The sequence below is a fragment of the Pseudophryne corroboree genome, chromosome 1 (assembly GCF_028390025.1).
Source record: "Pseudophryne corroboree isolate aPseCor3 chromosome 1, aPseCor3.hap2, whole genome shotgun sequence".
Lineage (NCBI taxonomy): Eukaryota > Metazoa > Chordata > Amphibia > Anura > Myobatrachidae > Pseudophryne > Pseudophryne corroboree.
Window position 1 is genome coordinate 805,160,504 of NC_086444.1, and position 20,906 is coordinate 805,181,409.

The window sequence follows — 20,906 nt, forward strand, 5'->3', positions numbered from 1 at the left end:
CCCATCATAATGATATCTCATTATGGTATGCAATTATTCCAAAATACGGAAAAATCCCATATCCAAAATACCTATGGTCCCAAGCATTTTGGATAAGGGATACTCAACCTGTATTATGTAGAAAAGTAGCATGATCTCATCCTGAAAGTACAGTAAACAGGACCAATGCATACACATAGTTTGTTTTTCCTGGCTTTAGAGCAAGCCTTTGCAACCGGGAAAGAAAGAATTGCATTCAGTTTCTAAACAAAAGGATGATTATCAAGCAAGAACTGCCAAAACATTTGTTTCATACTCTGCGTATTAAGTTTTCTGAATGTTCTAATTGTTTGAGACTGACATTGCACAGTAAAATACACTTCTTTTGTTCTAAGGCTTATATGGATCAATGACCTGTCTTTCACACACCTTACCTAACCTTCTTACTAATGGTCAGTTTTTTCCTTTTTTCTCCCCTTTTACATATTTTAGATGTTGATGACGTTACCCAGTTGCTGACCAAGCTGTGCTAAAGACTAATGTCTCACCTACTTTGGAAACTCCTCACGATGTTGCACAGTAGTGCCTATCTTCGATTATAGTATATATATATATATATATATTTCTTCATTCACACCATTCACACATTATTGCTCAAATTTGTGTTTCCAGCAATCACTGGATGACCCCGTGCCCACCAGTGCTTAAAAAGAAAAGCAAATGCTTTTTATAATTGTAATTTTTACGAATGTCTGTTCAATGTGTCTTAGCTTACATGTCCTTTCAGCGTTTAAAGGTTTAATTAGAGATTTCTTTTGATCTTACCATGTTTCAGGTGTCAGTACCTTACTATAGACCAGGCAATTCCAACCATGGTCGTCAAGGCAGACTAACAGTGCAGGTTTTAGGGATCTCCAGGCTTAGGCACAGATGATTTAATTAAAATAAATGAGATACTAATTTTGTGTTTAAGCATGGATATCACTAAAACCTGGACTGTTAGTGTGCCTTTAGGACTGAGGTTGGGAATGCCTATATCTGCTTAACTGAACGTCTCTCTGTTAATTACTATTGCATGTCAATTACAGCTATCATTCTTGAGGGTCACATATATGGTATGCCGAGTTAACCCTCAAAAAGTTAACCCTCAAAAATGAAGTTGGAAAACCCCCAATAGATTCATAGGGAATTAACCAGAAATTACAAGGAAAAATGTATCCATAGTCTGCTTAATGTTGAAGACTGTAGTACAACTGATCTGTGCAATAATATTTCAATGTTTTGTTTTGTTTCTATTATAATGTTGATTTTCCATTTCAGAGCTAGAAAGTGCTCATGTATTGGTATACAGCTGCTATATAGGCTATGTTTGTTTGTTTTGTTGTGCAGTTAATGGAGGGCTTCCTCGCTGATGAAAAGTGACAATGAAGCAGTAATGATTAATGACTGTCCAATCCATTTACTAACCATCTTACCAGAACGCGATGCCAAACTTAGTTGTGATTTCATGATTGGTTTTGGTATACTTTGAAGTCCACAAAAGACTTCAAACCCTGGATTCAAGAATTGTTATATAGTTTAGAAGGTAGAACTTTCCCCTGATGTCCTCTTCTCTTATATAGATTGCTGCCTTCATTGCTGAATCCATGCAGAGCTGTGGAGGCCAAATTATCCCACCACCTGGCTACTTCAAAAAAGTGGCAGAGTATGTATCCAGGCTAAGAAAAAAATGACTTCCTCTTACTTTAGTTAAGGGTATTTTAATGAGGCCAGTATTTATCATACTGTTTGTATAGTAAATAAGATTTCCATGGGGAAAGTGCTGGGACATGAGATCCAATAAGAACCTGTTATGACATTCAGCAAAAATTAAATTGCTAGTTGACATAGGTCATAGGTTTGCTATTTACTATATTTACTAAGCCTTGGATGGAGATAAAGTAGATGGAGATAAAGTACCAGCCAATCAGCTCCTAACTGTCATTTTTCAAACCCAGTCTGTGACATGGCAGCTATAAGCTGATTGGCTGGTCCTTTATCTCCGTCCACTTTATCTCCATCCAAGGCTTAGTAAATAGACCCCATAGTCACATTACTTCTGGTCCGGACCCATCAGGTCACACATATGAAAAGCAAAATAATTGATATGTTCATTGGGATGAATTCTTTCCCACCAGGTCAGAAGATCCTTTTCTAGCCAGACTTCCCCCATTGAGGAAAGCAGGCTAAAGGGGGGTACACACGGAGCGATAATCTAAGCAATCTGACTAGATTGCTTAGATTTTCAGCAAGATCGCTCCGTGTGTAGCCCTAACAGCGATAGCGATGCGCAGCCCCGCGCATCGCTATCGCTGCTGCTAGATTGGCCTGCATGCAGGCCAATCTAGCGGGTCGCTCACTTCACCCGCTGGGTGAAGTGAGCGCCCCCCCCCCCCCGTCTCCCCCCGCACGCTCAGCACAGATCGCGCTGTGCTGAGCGCCGGGAGAGATGTGTGCTGAGCGGTTCGCTCAGCACACATCTCTCCAGCATCGGGCCGTGAGTACTGGCCTTTACCTTCTTCAGATGCCGTTAGCTCACGGAGATAAGCTGCAAAGCTTGTGAAATAGTCCCATAATACTATCCCATAGAATGCACTTCTGTTAAGATTGAGAAAGTATAGGGCCGTATTCACGGCACGATATGGAGAGAGATGTGTGCTGAGTGAACCGCTCAGCACACATCTCTCCCCCCGCTCAGCACAGCGCGATGTGTGCTGAGCGTGCGGGGGGGAGACGGGGGGGCGCTCATTTCACCCAGCGGGTGAAGTGAGCGACCTGCTGGATTGGCCTGCATGCAGGCCAATCTAGCACCAGCGATAGCGATGCGTGGGGCTGCGCATCGCTATCGCTGTGAGGGGTACACACGGAGTGATCGCTGCTTAAAATCTAAGCAATCTAGTCAGATTGCTTAGATTTTAAGCAGCGATCGCTCCGTGAGTCCCCCCTTAAGAGATATGTCTGATATCTCCCGCTCTATAGTCTTAAGTAGCGTGATTCTGCCTTTCTGCATGGTTATGGACAGAATTTACTTTATAAATAGGCCACTGAGTGTGGCAGAATTTTCATGCAATGGGACTGTTAATTGCCTAGTAGTGACACCAATCCACACATCTGAGGCTGGAACTGCAGTTAAGCTTTTTTGGCATGTACCAATTTACTGTTTGTTTACATACTGTAGCACGTATGGTTTATTTTTGTTCAACTTGTAGATATTCAGTGAAATTACTTTGGGCATTGAATATTTTGCACAGTGAACATTTTCTCTATTTTTTATAGGTGTTAAGATGAATGAACCTGAATATCAAAGCACTCTCTGAGCTTATCGCATGTATATTGCATCTCATTTGCATGAACCATTGTTAGTGTAGTCTTCTATTTTTAGGTATGTACACCAAGCAGGTGGTGTCTTTATAGCAGATGAGGTGCAGGTTGGATTTGGACGAGTTGGAAAACATTTCTGGAGTTTTCAGCTACAGGGAGAAGATTTTGTACCAGACATTGTCACTATGGGAAAGCCAATTGGCAATGGACACCCTATGTCTTGTGTTGTGACAACCAGAGAAATAGCAGAAGCCTTCGGAGCCACCGGACTGGAATATTTTAACACGGTAAATTTTAAAAGCAACTAGCGCAGATGAGTACTTTTATACTCCAAGAAGTGAGAACTATGGTAACTTTTAAAGCACATACCATTTATTAGTACATTTGTCATGTGTGGCCCATTGTCACATAGGCTCTAGAGTGACATGGCTAGGGCGGCACTACTTAAAGTGACAGTAGAAAAAAGGTTATTGCCTTCATGCTAGTTAGTCTACTAGTTTTTACAGTCAGTCAGAGTTTCGAGCAAAAAAACATGAATATGTGTGGTGTACCATTGCAAATTTATGACATGTTAATTGATGGCCTAAGGCAGCATTTATGATAAACTGATGTCTATAGACATCATATACTGCTGTTTCTGTCATTTGTTTTCCAATACTTGTTACATGACATTACCAAATGACTCTTTCTGGTTGTCAAAGTCAATGAAAGAGGAGCTGAAGAAGTTAAAACTGTTGCCTACGCAGGGCCAGATTAACAATGGAGTGGATTGGACTACAGGCCTCCACATAAAAATAGGCTCATCATCTTGGTAGCTTGATGATGACCAGACACCCAGCAGGCCACACAGTCAGCCATAAATCATAAGTATTAAAATTGTAGTTCTCTTTTCCTCACAAAATGGTGCAATTTTTCTACATTTACTTACTCTGGGAGACATTGGTACTGATAGTGCAGGAGGAGGTGTACATAACCACTTGTCATTGGTCACTCCTACACAGCACTGGTCACACCTTCTCTGCATCTCACAATAGCCCCTAAGGGGGAGATGTACTAAGCCTTGAAAAGGGATAAATTGCACAGTGATAAAGTACCAGCCAACCAGCTCCTAACTGTCATTTTTCAAACCCAGCCTGTAATATGGCAGTTAGGAGCTGCTTGGCTGGTACTGTACTTTATCACAATGAATTTATTACTTTTCAAGGCTTAGTACATCTCCCCTTTGATCTTTCTCAGCTCCAGGCCATGTTGCTCTTGTCTGTGCTATAGTTATCCAGGCACCAAGTAGAAAACAACTTTTCATGGATGCATTGACACTTACGGATGACATTTTAAGTCTGATTAGAAATGGAAGTAAAATTGTACATTACCCAAAAGAAAGGTGCTTTGATAAATAGTATACACATATGCAGGGCTGTACGCACTTTGAGAGGTGCACACTGTAGGGCAGGACTGGCCCACAAGGGTAAAGGGAAAACCCCCGGTGGGCCCCACTGCCTGAGGGCCCACCCCCTCCGCTAGGGATAAGGTGGAGTCATTCCAAGTTGTTCACTCGCTGCCGTTTTTCACAGCGCAGCGAACAGATTACTACTGCGTATGCACTGCAATGCGCAGGCGTGCCGTACGGGTACAAAGTGAATCGTTGTTGGGCGATGGATTTAACAAAGAATCCATTCGCATGGTCGATCGCAAGGAGATTGACAGGAAGAGGGCGTCTATGGGTGTCAACTGACCGTTTTCTGGGTGTGTTTGGAAAAATGCAGGCATGTCCAAGCGTTTGCAGGGCGGGTGTCTGACGTCAATTCCGGGACCAAAAAGACTGAAGTGATCGCAAGGGCTGAGTAAGTCCAAAGCTACTCAGAAACTGCTAAAAACTTTTTCGTCCCGCTCGGCTGCACAAGAGTTCGCACACTTGCAGTGCGAAAATACACACCCCTGTTGGCGACGACTATGCGTTTGCACGGCTGCAAAAAGTAGCTAGCGAGCGATCAACTCGGAATGAGGGCCTGACCACACCCCCTTTGGAGGCTGGCCACACCCCTAAGCATGGACTACTACACTGCACCTCTGTGTTGGCAGAAAAGGTGCCTAGTTTACTACAAGGCACCATAATCATTGTGTACTTGTCCTATAAAAAAGTGCCATTCTGCATGAGCCTCTGTTGTGTGAGTGTGTCCTATATGAGAACTGAGTACATATCCTCATACCTCTGTTCCACCTCTCCAATGGTAAATATAGATTCAATCAGACTGTGTGGTGTCATTTTCAGAGCATGAATTCACACAAGTTATGCTATGCAGATGGGAATAAATTCAACTCTGCATCAGCTGATTTATATTTATTTTAATTTAAAATACATATTTCTTTTAAATACTGATCTCTTTACTTTGTTTTCAATCAATGTTGTTTTTATGCAGTTTGGAGGAAATCCAGTATCTTGTGCTATTGGCTTAGCTGTGCTAGATGTTATTGCAAAGGAAAATCTGCAAGAAAATGCAACCATAGTAGGAAACTATCTGGTGGAGCTGCTGCAGGAGCAAAAAGAAAAACATCAGCTGATAGGAGATATCAGGTGACTGGTTTCTGCAAAATGTGCAATAATATCTGTATGTACTTATCAAGGACACCTTGCTGCTGGACAAACATGTCAGTGGTTCATCTTTTGGATCAAATATATTTCAGATAACAGTACATCCAGAGTGACTAAACTAGGGAATAAGAGGTGGGGCCCAACCATTTTACTGTCTGAAATGACCCCCCCTCCCCCCCTCTAATCCCTAGGAATAGTCATGTTCTAATGGGCATTAAAAATCAGTAAGCAGCTTTTGGGACCGGAGAGACTACAGCTAAATTAAATTGCCAAGACCATAACTAGGGCGGGCACAGGACAACCCAGGGGCAAAACCAGCTGCTTCAATTTTTATGTGACTCCTGACTCACTCTAATCTCCATCACAGCACCCGTCTTTATGAAGTTAAGAGTCCAGACACACATTCTGTTAGTGTCAAATACGTGCTGCATTTAGGAAGGAGAGCTGGGGGGGGGGGCGCTGTGTGGCATAATGTGTAAAGGGGGTGTGGGTATTACCAGGGATTACTACTGTGTGCCATTATGTGAAGGGGGGGGGGCTCTACTGTGTTACATAATGTGTAAGGAAAGCATTTCTACTCTGTGGCATAATGTGTAAGGGGGGATTACTACTGTGGGCATAATGTGTAAGGGGCATTACTACTGTGGGCATAATGTGTAAAGGGCACTACTACTACAATCATTTGGTCCAATGATTATTACACCCAGACCATCTTTGGTTGATCTTCAGCCCTCACCCTATACTAGTATACATTTTTTCTTACATGGGGTCCCAGAAACTAAAGAAGAAAGAAATGTATATGCAAAATATAAAGAAAATATAGTTTTTGATTCTTATATTCCGTCAAATTCTATGTTTCTACGATGGTTGTCAGGTACCTTTTGTGGGTGGAATATACTGTATAGCCCATGGAATTTATTACCCAAAATGACTCCTCCAACCTTGCATTATGCCTATTCTCTCTGTTTCCCACTTTATTTCTGTGTGGTTTTTTGACTTGCTGTAATACTAAATTCTTTGTACCATGTGCTATGTTTTTGATGTCTGTAAATAACTTGAGGCCTATTGGAGAAAGAGCTCTATATAAATAAAATTATTATTCTGATGATGATGATGATGACGATGATGATGATTATTATTATTATTATTATTACTACTACCCTATCCTTAATACACTATCCTCTAACCTAAACTGCAAAATGAACCCTGATACCCTAACCCCTAAACTAATCCTAATACTGTACTTTAACTCTAGAGGGCAGACTGGATGGAACATGTGATTTTTATCTGCCGTCAAATTCTATGTTTCTATGTAAAACACTAAATTTACTCTAATTTAATCTGCCGTCAAATTCCCTGTTTCTATAATATACAGTATAATAACCCTCACCCTTAATCCTAATACCCTAACACTAGTACCCTAACCCTCAACCTTAATCCTAATCCCTAATACTATACCTTAACACTCACACTTAAGCGCCTTGGGTCCTATTGGAGTGCTATATAAATTAATGTATTTTTATTATTATTAATCCTAACCCAAACACTAACACCCTTCACCCTTAATCCTAAACCTTAACACTAATACCCCTAACCCTCACAATAAATCCTATTACCCTAACACTAACACCTCAAACCTTAGCTTTAATCTGAACCCTGACCCTAATACTCTAATGTTAATACCCTAACCAATCCCCTAACCCAACCCTTAATCCAACTCTAAACCCTAATTTAATAACTACACCCTAATAGGGAAGACTAGATGGGCCAAATGGTTCTCACCTGCTGTGTAAGGGACACTACTACTGTGTGGCGTAATGTATATAAGGGACACTACTACTGTGTGGCGTAATGTATATAAGGGACACTACTGTACAACTGTGTGGTGTACTGTGAATAAGGGGCACCACTGTGTGGCATAATGTAAATTGGGGATACTGTAGTGTGACCACACCTCTTTCCCTTTCCCCTTTTTGCTTAAAATATGGCACAGGGCACCAAAATGCCTAGTTACAACTCTGCAAGTTGCTTACAATAAATGAATGTTATTTATCCTGCACCTGTCACAAGAGCAGTTATATTTCCAGCAGGAAAAATACTCTGAAATTGACTGTTTCCTGCAGAGTAAAACCAGCTTATGTGACTTAACAAACATCTACAGCTGATTGCTGTATACAAAAGTGACAAATACACAGACATTTCTGTGATCATGTGCTTAATTGCAGTAAATACATCTCTCCATCTACTATAATGGTCCTGATTTTAATATGAGCACAATCCTTAATGGGATAAAAGGGTTACAGCAGCATAAGGAAATTCTTAAAGTAGCGCTTGCGGTTTCTTTCTGCATTGCATAATGGGGGTCATTCCGAGTTGTTCGCTCACTAGCAGATTTTAGCAGCATTGCACACGCTAGGCCGCCGCCCTCTGGGAGTGTATCTTAGCTTAGCAGAATAGCGAACGAAAGATGAGCAGAATTGCAGTTTCTGAGTAGCTCCAGACCTACTCACAGATTGCGATCAGCTCAGGCCGTTTAATTCCTGGATTGACGTCACACACACGCCCAGCGTTCGGCCAGCCACTCCCCCGTTTCTCCAGACACTCCCGCGTTTTTCCCTGACACGCCTGCGTTTTTCCGCACACTCCCTGAAAACGGTCAGTTTCCGCCCAGAAACACCCACTTCCTGTCAATCACACTCCGATCACTTCAACGATGAAAATTCTTTGTTCGGACGTGAGTAAATCTGCTAAGTTTTGAGCAAAAATACTTAGCGCATGCGCACTGCGTACCATGCGCATTTTCGCCTTACTCGCTCCGTTGCGAAAATCGTCAACGAGCGAACAACTCAGAATGACCCCCAATGTACTGTACATGCATTTCAATGAGATGATGAAATATTATTTCACAATACATTTCTTTATTTCCATAGGGGTGTTGGATTGTTTATTGGTGTAGACTTGGTTAAAGACAGACAACTGAAGACCCCAGCTACAGCCGAAGCCCTCCATATTATATATAAGTAAGTGTACTGATAACTGATCTTAATACTGATACAAAAGTTCTCTAATAGAAAATTGGTTCCCTTGGGAGGCCCAAGCCTAGAATACAGTATTCTGTCAAGGCTCTGTGTCTCCATGTCCCAGGATATGAAATGATAATCAGTAATTTTCAATGTAGATGTTTTGCTTACCTGGTTAGCATAGTTAATAGATTAGAGTAGAATTTGTACTATGTAAATAATACAGTTAGCAGTGAGTGGAGAGTACATTCTTCTTACTATTAGTAAAACACAAAAGGACACAATACACTGTGATAAACGTGTGCTATCTTTGGTGGTCATGTAATGTAATATTGCTGAATGTGTATTACAAGCACTGCCTTAGAACTTAGTTGTGTTGGTACTTGACAGTATCAAAAATATTCTATGATGTGGGTTCAGACCAGGGGCTTTCAACATGTGCAGGTCTCTGGAACGTGGCGCCCGCTATGTTCCGGAGACCAATTTAACTACTGCACATGCGCGGTGGCCATTTTTTGGGAGTCCTGCGCATTCGCTGTAGACTCTGGCACTGTGCTCAGTGCGCTAGCAGCGGCGGAGGGGGCCCACACACAGTCACCGATGGACGCTGGAAAGGTGAGTATAGAAGAAACGGGTGCAGTGTGTGGGCTTCCTCTGGACCCAGGGGCCCGTGTACATCGCACACATTGCACCCATTATAGATACTCCACTGGAGTACACTCTGTATAATGCACGCACCATAGCGTTTATCAGAATTTTTCACACATGCCCAGGGGCCAATAATGGCTAAACTATGTGATCTATGCGGCATTTGCAGATTGCCAAATATCTCTTATAAGGGCTGAGGCTTAAAGCACACTCTAACATTCGGAACAAGTCAAAGTTATTTTAGTAAATTGCACAGGATCTCTAACATTAACATGAGTCAGACTGAATTTACTGTAACCCAGATATTATTACATTATGTATCCTGTTCTTTATCAGTTATTATTATTATTATTATTATTATTATCCTTTATTTATATGGTGCCACAAGGGTTCCGCAGCGCCCAATTACAGAGTACATGAATAATCAAACAGGAAAACAGCAACTTACAGTTGATGACAGTATAGGACAAGTACAGGGTAAATAAACATAGTTACATCAGCAGATGACACTGGAATAAGTATCAGCTTACTTTAATAATCTTCAACTGCATCAACTCCAGCAGTCTTCTGCCACCTGATACTTATTCCAGTGTCATCTGCTGATGTAACTATGTTTATTTACCCTGTACTTGTCCTATACTGTCATCAACTGTAAGTTGCTGTTTTCCTTGCCATAAGGGCAATATAATACGCCTTTGTAACGTTTACTCCCTTAACTTCTGTGTACTGACTGGCTACGGATTGGTCTAGCTAGCTCTTTGAAATCTATCAATGACATATTACATACATGTTGGCTTAGTTAAGGCTAACTTATAATGCTCTGATTGGCTACAGGTTAATCTAGTCCTTGATTGCTATACTGTACTGATTGGCAACAGCTTGGCTGTATTTACATTAATTTCAAAGTCACTTAAACAAGTATTGGCAATTATAGATGATCAAACCCTCGGTTACAACCCACAGATGGAGTAACATGCAACATGCTTTTCTTGGTTGTTTATGTATAACATCCTGCACTTTGTGCACATATTATATGAGTGTATGTACAGACAAGGCTGATAGATTGCAGTTGCTAGTAGTGACCTTTGTATGTGTGCACTGCTATGCTCTGTTGTCCTAAAATGGGCAAGTCACAGGTAGCCAGCCAAATAAAGATCCTGTAACCATATTGCACAGGCATACCCCATGACTTAGTGTTATGGTATAAATAAGAAAATTTGACCATTCACATGAAGCTCACCAAAACAACATATACTGTATATTGTAACTATTTATAATAAAGCAGCCCTTTTGCATTCCTACTGTATTTTACCATTTTGTATTCCCAATACTACTGAAGAAAATAAAAAATGTGTGATATCTTTGTTAGATTAAAGGAAAAACGGATCCTTCTCAGCGCGGATGGCCCATACAGGAATGTTCTCAAGTTCAAGCCTCCCATGTGCTTTACAAAGGAAGATGCTAAGATGGTGGTGGATGCCATTGATGAATTTCTGACAGGTATAGAAATGAGCATAGTGATATAAATATATATATATATATATATATATATATATATATATATATATATTTATTAGAGATGAGCGGATTCGGTTTTACTCGGATTTACTCGGTTCTCAAAACGGCATCTGATTGGCTATCCAAAACACGTGACATCCGTGTGCCAATAAGATGCCGTTTTGAGAACCGAGTAAATCCGAGTAAAACCGAAACCGCTCATCTCTAATATATATATATATATATATATATGTATATATCATGTATACATCCACTGTAAGGAATGTGGCTATTAAGAAATATGCTGTCACTGTTTAGAATGGAATTAAACCCGAACATGTGTGTGTGTGTGTGTGTGTGTGTGTGTGTGTGTGTGTGTGTATATATACCTGGGAGTTTAAAGCATAGACATACTGTATGAGGTTTGCTGGACTATATGTGTGTGTGTGTGTGTGTGTGTGTGTGTGTGTGTGTGTATATATATATATATATATATGTAAGAGCACAGTGTGTGTGTGTGTGTGTGTGTGTGTGTGTGTGTGTATATATATATATATATATATATATATATACACAAGACAAAACTCTTGTGGGTTTTTTTTGTTTTACTTTTTGTTTTGTTTTACATCAATAATTTTTATTGAAAAATATGCAATTAATGGGGTACAGAAAAAAGAAGCAGGGGGGAGGAAGGGGAGGAACACAAAACATAGGGTAAAGCGGGATATATACAAATGTATCATCAAGAATACAACCAACTAGTATATATAAAGGCAATGGTAAGATATGGTGGAAACAAAACCTCTACCAGCATTTACCCTGAGAAATAAAGTTGCAAAAACAGAATATAACATACAACAAGCCAATGTATCGGTACGGTACATTAAGAGGAGGGAGCTTCATTCAAGCTAAACTGTAAAGAGGAGGTCCTAAAAGACTTTGGTAATATTTCCGCTCCCTCTCCTTCTGTAGTGTATTCGTGCCAAGACATCCACTTCATAGAAGGAGTGGAGGCCGAGGAGGAATAAGGCACGTTCTCGGTTTTCATAAGGAAATGGAAATGTATCTTATGGGAAACCTTCATTACTGGTGGAGGGGTAGATAGTTTCCAAGCTTGAGCCACAGTTGCCCTTGCGGCAATAAGTATGTGGCCAAGCAGATATCTTTGACATACCGGAACTTCGGGTGGATAAATGTGTAACATAGCCAGTGAAGGCACAGGGAAGAGGGACATTTTCAGGACCTTGTTAATTAAATCAAATACCCCTTTCCAGAATTCTTGTAAATTAGGGCAAGACCAAAAAAACATGAAACAAATTACCTATGTCTCCACAGTTCCGCCAACAATACTTAGAGCAGGAAGGCCAGAATTTGTGCAATTTTTCTGGAGTTAAGTATAGCCTATTAAGAAGTTTAATGTGCATCTCCGTGTGGTTTAAACATCTAGACATGTGGAAAGCAGTATTATAGATAGTACCCCACTGTGCATCAGACAAGACAATGAAACATCTAAATCTCCTTCCCAACGAAGTTGAGCATTAGATTTCTGGGATGGAACTACTGTAATTGTAAAAGCACATTATACCAAAAGGAGATGTCTTTAGTAGATGTGGTTAATGATATACGCGATAAAACTGACTGAGTTATAGGGCAAGGAGATTGTTGAGATTTAGGTAGACTATTATACCAGTGTCTAATTTGGAGATAGTGATATACTTCCTTACAAGGGAGTGAAAAATGGTCTTGTAACTGGGAAAATGTTAACAAGACCCTCCCATCGAGCAAGTCTCCTAACGTTTGGCTCTGACAGAAAGTCCAAGATTAGAGCTTTAAATTAGGTATTAATTTGACGATGGCATCGAGGGAAAAGGCAGCAAATGGAGAGCTATATCCTGTAAGTTTAGAGGTTAAACTATCCCAGACTCGTAAAGAAGAAGTTGTGGAAGGAAGGAGGGATAATTGAGATGGCTGCAAATGTTCGGGAGGTAATAAAAGGTCTTCTAAGGGGTATTCTGAGCATTGACTTTTTTCAATGGTTACCCAAGTAGAAGAAGAGGGAGTCGACCTCCAATACTTAAGAGAAGCAAGGAGGCAAGCTTCTTGATAGAAAGTTAAATCTGGAAGTAAGAGACCTCCATGATTTTTAGGTAGAATCGTCCTATTACGAGCTAACTTAGGAGGATTAGATTTCCAAATATATTTGGAGAGTATAAGTTTGCACTTATCCAAATATTGTTTTGGAAATACAAGTGGTATGGTTCGAAACAAATACATGCGTTTGGGTAAGAGTGTCATTTTAAACGCTGCTAATCTTCCAAGCCATGATATCTTATAGGATAACCAAGAAGATGTTAACGATTGGAGAGCTTCGATTAAAGGGGGCATATTTACGTCAAATAGAGAGGAAGTGGAAGGGGAGATGTGTATTCCTAAGAATAGAAGGGAATCAGACCTCCAATTATAGGGATACTGGGAGCGTAAAGTGGTTGTGAGTGTGTCTTAAATCTGTAACAGTGATTGTGGGCAGTCGTATTACACTGAGTTCCCTGTTAGAAAGAACTGATAGGATACATATACGACAGTAGTGTAATTGGCGCCTCTACTTAATTATGGTCCTAGACCATATATTCCATCAGTCCTCGCCACCTGAATAGCTGGAATATTGTATTCACAATCAATGTATAAAAGGTTCCACGAAATACAAATATTTATTAAAATACATAAAAGTATATTATCCTTAGAATCTCTTAGTTTGATTCACATATCTTGAATGTCACAATAGAGACAGTATCTGTATCTATTGTGACCTTCAAGGTATATTAATCAAACAAAGAGATTCTAAAGGTGTGTACACACGGTGAGATCTTTTCTTCCGATTCTGACTATATAGTCAGAATCGGAAGAAAAGATAGTGCAGATCGCAAGGTGACAGTCACCTTGCGATCCCGATTCGATGCCGATGCGCGGCCCTGCGCGGTCGGCATCGGCAGAAAAAATAGACTGTGCAGGCAAGTCAATCTTGACTATCTCTATAGAAGAGATAGTCAAGATTGACACTTAGCCAAAATCGCACAGAACCAGTATCGCAAGCACACTCATTATGTGCTTGCGATACTGGCTAAGTGCCGACCGGCCCCTGTCGCACAGTGAGAATCGGTTAAGTCCCAATCTCACCGTGTGTACACACCCTAAGGATAATTGTCCAAATATTGACGTTTGCTGTCATCATATACTGTACTTTTATGTATTTTAATAAATATTTGTATTTCGTGGAACCTTTTATATATTGATTCTGAATACAATATTCCACCTATTCAGGTGGCGAGGACTGATGGAATATATGGTCTAACACCATAATTAAGTAGAGGCGCCAATTACCCTACTATTGTATATGTATACACATATCTAAGAAGGGCTAGGAGGAGGGCACAGCATAGCATAGGGAGCATGTAACAGACACCCCCTAGACTCCCCCCAGCATGCGGAATGCTAGTACATACTGTAATCCACCAAATCCAACCATCCATACAGTATACTGCCGCAGCGTCCAACACACCCTCTATCCTGCCGCCCCACCTTCCCCCCACGCACCCTCACCATAAACCACCTCCATCCACAGAGCGGCAGCAGCCAGTACACCTTCACCCTCACTTGTCAGCGTGAAAGCCGGAGCATCCTCCGCCCCACCTCTACAGACCAGTGGAAGCAGAGGGCGGCACAACACCATTCTTTCCCGTCCCCTTCTAGCAGCCCATACAGACAGAGTCAGACAGCAGGCACATATGTGCTTCTGGGGCTCCCCACCAGTACAATGAAGATCGGCGATGGCACATATTGTAGTTATGCCAGTGTGTGGGGACTCTGGTGTGTGGGGGCCACGTGACGATCGCCCCTGTTGACCCTCCCATACTTCGGCCCTGGGTACATACACTAAGCTAACAACATTGTTCTGTAGTTTAACCTATTTTACATTTATACAAGTGGCATTTTAAGCAAAGCTGGTTGTATTATCTGCACTTGATTCAGATGTGTGGTGTTACTGTACATCTGATTGTGAAAAATTGTATATATGAGCAGAGATTCATTGATGTAATACCCTGTAAACACACTGGCATCACATTCAGTGGTGCCCCATTGCCACATGCTATTTGGAACTGTAGCTGCACAGAAGATTACACCCTATAGTATACTTTGGGGTGGTCAAAGGTTTGGATACATATGCAGTGCATCTAAGGAGAGTAGACACCTGTAAGCTGTAAGTCGGAGTTCTACACAGAGTTCTACACAGTTCTCTGTGGCAATGAGTGTGAGTGAGGAGGAGCTAGGAGTCTGGAGAGACAGAGGACATGGATGTTGTTGTTGGCGTGCTGATGAAGGAAGTACAGTAGCTGAGGAGATTATGGAGAGAGACCAGTGGAAAAGTACCACATAGCAAGCAAGAGCTGCCATTAGCTAGAGACATTAGCCAAGACAGTCCCGCTATGAAGAGAGGGGAAAGAGGCCATTTATCCACTATTCAGTCAACTGGTTGTGAAAAAAAAAGAGAGAGGACCAAGGTAATGATCGTAAGCTCCTGTAACATGTGTAGACTGGGTAAATACCAATTTGGAAGTAGCAACTGCCCTTCAAGTCTAACTAAAGATCTACATAGTATAACAAATGTTCCCCCTAAAGATTTCAATACTACCCTGCCATCAGTTCCAGTAAGAAAAGCCACAGAGTGTTGCTGAGACCTGTGGTGTCACAGACATGATAAACTGTTCCAGCGTAAGTTGTATCCACCATAAGTCAAACCACCACTAAGTTCTGCTCTGGTGAGATAAAACCATTGTATCTTGTTTGAACAAACACAAACTGCCATATTCTGAGAGAGACTGTGTTTTCATTTTTGTATTGATCAGCACTGCGATGCACACATAGGGGGTAATTCCAAGTTGCACATGTTATATCTGTCCCCCCTGCAGTGCACATGGTTTTGCCCAACTGCTAAATAATTTCCTGCTGCGATCAACTTGGAATTACCCCCATAGTGTAAGGGCCCCTAATAACTTCTTTATTAGGCTTCCAGATATTTTAGTTTATTAATCATAGTTGTAGCCAGTTAGGGAGGTAGATAACCAACAATGAATGGCTATGTGGAACGAGAATCTAGTAGTTGGATAATAGCCACGGCTTCAAGATGCACCATTAGAAGGTAATATCAGGTCCATATACTACAACATTGTACACAAAAATACATTTTTTTCAAGGGACCATACTGCCATTCACTCAAATCTGAGATGCACGGGGGGATTTATGAAGTGAACTTGATACGCACCACAATATGCCTTGGTTTTGTGCCAGTGGAGTTAAGTGGTCTGTTAAATCTGCCTCCGCAAACAAGAAGCCACCAGGATGTGAAGTGATGGAAATATCTTAAGATATGCCCTGAGCAAAAGTGTAACATTATTTTTTTCCATCAAAGTGCAGCATGAGCATAAAATTGTGCCCTGTTCAAAATCTAGGACGTGACGTGAAGCCCACTAGCTCTGTGCCAATGCAAAAATAATTTTGTGAAGTACAAATGGCTATATGCCTCATTACACCTAATAATGTGTCCTCTAAGCCCCCTTTATATTATTTCAATAATATCTATCTGCAAGTTTAAAAATGAATGTTATTTAAAAGTTGGCTTACAGGTGCTCTTGCAAGGGACCCCATTGTCACATCTACGTGCACCCTCTCTCTCTCTCTCTCTCTCTCTCTCTCTCTCTCACTCTATATATATATATATATATATATATATATATACATACTGTATAATTTGTAATGACACAAATACAGTAGACAAGGTTGCAACTAAAGGTTATGTTTCTTAAAAGAAAAACATTGGTCAGGAAAACTGTAGGTGTGGTTCTTTGGCAATCTAATCTATTACGATTTATATGTATTACATAGGCGGTTAAGATGAGCAATTGTGAAGAGAATAACATTCCTTTTTGTTATTGTCTGTAATGTTATCAAATTGTTATCTTCATGAACGTCAGTGAGATTCAGTGTAGTGTATTAAAAGACAGAGATGTATACAGTAATCAGCAATAAACAAGGTTAGGGAGATTTTGTGGGCATTTACTTTGCCAAGAATGTACCAGGATTCTTTCTCTAGTTTAAAGTGTATGCAACTTTCAAAAAAGCCATTAAACACTCAGATTACCCACATTGTTAAATAGATTCAGGGATCACAAGTCTGCAGATCATTTCATCTGAAATAACATAAACTGTTATTATGTAAAACTATCCCTTATTATTCTGAAAACACCCATCTGCAACATTGCTCAGATTTTTCTTAACAGCTGTCAGTATCATAACAAAACTTTAGTACAAAAATCCGTACAGTTGATATCTATTTAGTTAGAAGCTGATTGGTTAGCTCTTTATTGCTCCCCACTATATCTCCAAGCTTTGATAAATCTCACCTTGTGTGAGAAAAGCATAAACATAGGAAAGAATGGTGATCTACTGTATACACTAATGGGCCCTACATCACTGCGCGGATACGGGCGACGGGCGACCCGGCGGAGGGGCGGCAGTGACGGGGGAGTGAAGTTTCTTCACTCCCTCCATCACCCGGCTCCATAGCAGTGCAGGCAAATATCGATGAGATCGTCCATATTGACCTTCATGCACAAGCGATGGGGCACCAGCGATAAACGAGCGCGGGGCCACGCATCGTTCATCACTGGTGCCTCCACACTGAAAGATATGAACGGTATCTCATTCAAAAATGAACGAGATCGTTCACATCTTTCACTCATATCGCCCAGTGTGTAGGGCCTATTAGACTAAGGGCTTGGTTCTGAGAATGGGTGTCTCTGGGTGGTAACTGGGCAGCATTGATAGTGATGACAGAGAAGCTGGGTGGTGGGATTGCATTGATGCATACAAATGGAAATATATGCGTATACTCATGTTAGTATTCCATTAATTGCAGGCGTCCTAAATTGTGTTCGCATTACATGATTTTGGTGAAAGCCTGAAATATTTGTAGTGACCTATACATATGTAATTGGATTTTGAGCAGACAGGTTGAAAATCTGTAACGTCAATGACCTCATCAATATAGATTTGCTGTCATCCACATCCAGAATGACCAATCCTTGTCATCATATTGTTGTGTATAATCAGCAAAAGGCCATATGGATAAAAGTGGTTTCTCTGGTTGTATTAATAACAAAGTGAAGAAGCATGGTGATGAGGTTAGATAAATGTTAAATCTGAAGAGCGGTGATGCTCAATTTTCTTTACAGTTTGTCTTTAATGGACAAAGGAATTTGAACTATAGTGTGTTCACAACAAGTAATGCTTAATCCTAGTTCCTATCTTTCACAACACAGCCAACATACTGTATGTTGTGCATGTTATTCTCTGATAATGGGAATTATATACCCTTTAGCTACCTAACTGGCATGGTCAGATCACATTGATACTTTCCAAATCTAAGGATGTATTTTACAACATAATTTAAATACAGTATATTCAAGTCACTCATAGCATATTATACCATTCTGTTCAAGACAGTTACAAACTAATAAACCTGTTTGCACTGTTCCACTGATACAGAATATGAGATCACTTTAGAGAGCAGTACTGCCGTACAATGACTTTATTATATGCATGTGCAATGTTGGTGAATATAAGCATATGTTTGTTTTCTAGCTTTTGAAAAAGCGGAGGAAAAATCAAAAGTTGTGGCTGAACCAAATAAAAACAAAAGAAAAGTAAGTTATTATTTGTATTGCACCACCTTGCTACACAATGCTATCATGAGTATATGTAATCGTTCATGTCAGTCCACATCACAGCTCAGAGGCTAAAAGTTATTTACCAATATACAATATGGTCCATGTTGTATGAAGCCAGTGTGTTTTTTATGTATATTTTTCTTGCCTATTTATATTATGTATAGTATATTTGTGCTCTCATACAATAGAAAAAAGCATGAATACCAATGAATCTGAAATGTGTTATTGCAGAAGATACATTTATACCCCTTTCACACTGAGCTGTGAGTGGGGGTTACGGCGTACCGGTGGCTAGATTCTTAATGGTACACCGTAACCGAGCGTTCCACCACACTTGCAGGCCTGCATGCGTATCACAGTGACAGTGCTCTCTTTAAACTTTTACCCCCAGTGGGACACTGGGGGCCGTGGGCAAGACAGCGGGATAGTATTAAAAAAATGGGACTTGGGTTGTGGGGGGGTGTTGAATGGAAAAAGTGGGCGTGAATCAAGCCCATTTAGTGGCGTATCTATAATGGGTGCAAGGTGTATGGTGCACACAGGCCCCTGGGTTCAGAGAGACCTGCACCGTACACCCTGCACCCATGTTCTTCAACACTTACCTCTCCCGCGTCCTGCAGCAGCTCTGCAAAATCACTCGGAGAATGGCACGGTGGACATTTTCCTTTCATTTTGTGCATGCACAGTAGGAGATAGCAGGGAAAATAGCACGCGGTGGCCTGGAGTCTACTAGTGTTCAGCACTTCTGGCAGCTGGCCACAGAGGAGGGGGCCCGGTCGGAGGCTGCACACAGGCCCCCTCCTCTCTTAATATGCCCCTGGGCCCATTAATTCCAAATATAATGATTACCAATTAAAATCTTACTGCTGTCACCATTTTGTAGTAATTACGAAGTCTGCTGACTTGTGCTATTACATTGTCGTAAAACTCTTGCCATATATGTAATAACCATGACTACATGCAATGTTTGTTTTACAGGATCCCAGCCACATACACGACAGCGCTAACAATTTACATGGAAATGCCTGTAGACCTCAAAGGAGCGGTTATCACGCAGAGAAACATGTAGTTACAACTAAACGAATCAGAACCTAGATGAGATCCAGGCTTTGTGTTTTTTTTTTCTTGCTTCAAAACTTCATTACAAAACCAGAGTATGGTGGGGTCTAAACGGGGTTTACAGTGCTTTCTATTTTAGTCTATGTATTCCTGCTATTTCAATATATTATATTGGAATGAAAACTATATCCATGTTTTAATGGCTTAAATATATCAAACACACGTTAACATATTTCTGTTATAAACAATATATTTTCTAATAGCTACAGCATCAAATTACCTGTTTATTCATTCTGGTTAGTAAAACATGATGCCAGGCTTTACACATTAATTAGCTCAACTAACATGGTGAATGATATAATCATGTTGAGAACATTAACTGTATTTCATTTGGTAAGCATGTTGACTATTGTTCTGTACCATTTAGACACAAAAAAATTACATTACATATGTTAATGCCAATAAAGCTATTTAAGTTATGAAAATTAAGTTTTAGAAGTTTTGCTTTGTTTTACTGTACGTTACTTATACTGTATATGTGTCTTGTATTCAATATTGGTTAGTAAATCACTCCTTTGGAAAGGTACTGTACAGTACGTGATCACTCTTTCCATATTAAGGACCTTCCTGCAACGTGGAATTTCACATATATTTTGTCTTGTCTATATGTAAGGACCTTAGTCTACCTTTCATACAGTAGCCTATATTCCATACCTGCAAACATTTCTGGTTAGAAAAAATGGTTTGTCTCTGAACTAACAGTGCCACATCCCTGACCTTAACCAAGTCTCTGTAACAGTAACAGAAAAAATATATAAAATAAATGTAACAGAGATTGTACTGACGTCAGTACTTTGTAGGTCCACCACATGCATCTTGCCATTCCGCCTGAAGTACAGTGACCGACTGTGACACTGAAGGTTGAAACAACCTAAAATGCACCCAACACTCAAATTAATCCCAGAGGTTCTG

General features: G+C 40.5%; 1 protein-coding gene across 1 annotated transcript in view; it reads left to right on the top strand.

Annotated features, from left to right (window-relative positions):
• Window positions 1-20,419, top strand: part of ETNPPL (ethanolamine-phosphate phospho-lyase) — a 45,942-nt gene extending 25,523 nt beyond the window's left edge. The window contains exons 7-13 of the mRNA XM_063919009.1: window positions 1,602-1,684; window positions 3,401-3,626; window positions 5,757-5,911; window positions 8,860-8,949; window positions 10,967-11,097; window positions 18,790-18,851; window positions 19,854-20,419. Of these exons, the coding sequence (XP_063775079.1) occupies window positions 1,602-1,684; window positions 3,401-3,626; window positions 5,757-5,911; window positions 8,860-8,949; window positions 10,967-11,097; window positions 18,790-18,851; window positions 19,854-19,970 (864 nt within the window). The 3' untranslated portion in view covers window positions 19,971-20,419. The remainder of the gene's footprint in view (window positions 1-1,601; window positions 1,685-3,400; window positions 3,627-5,756; window positions 5,912-8,859; window positions 8,950-10,966; window positions 11,098-18,789; window positions 18,852-19,853) is intronic.
• Window positions 20,420-20,906: the final 487 nt, after the last annotated feature.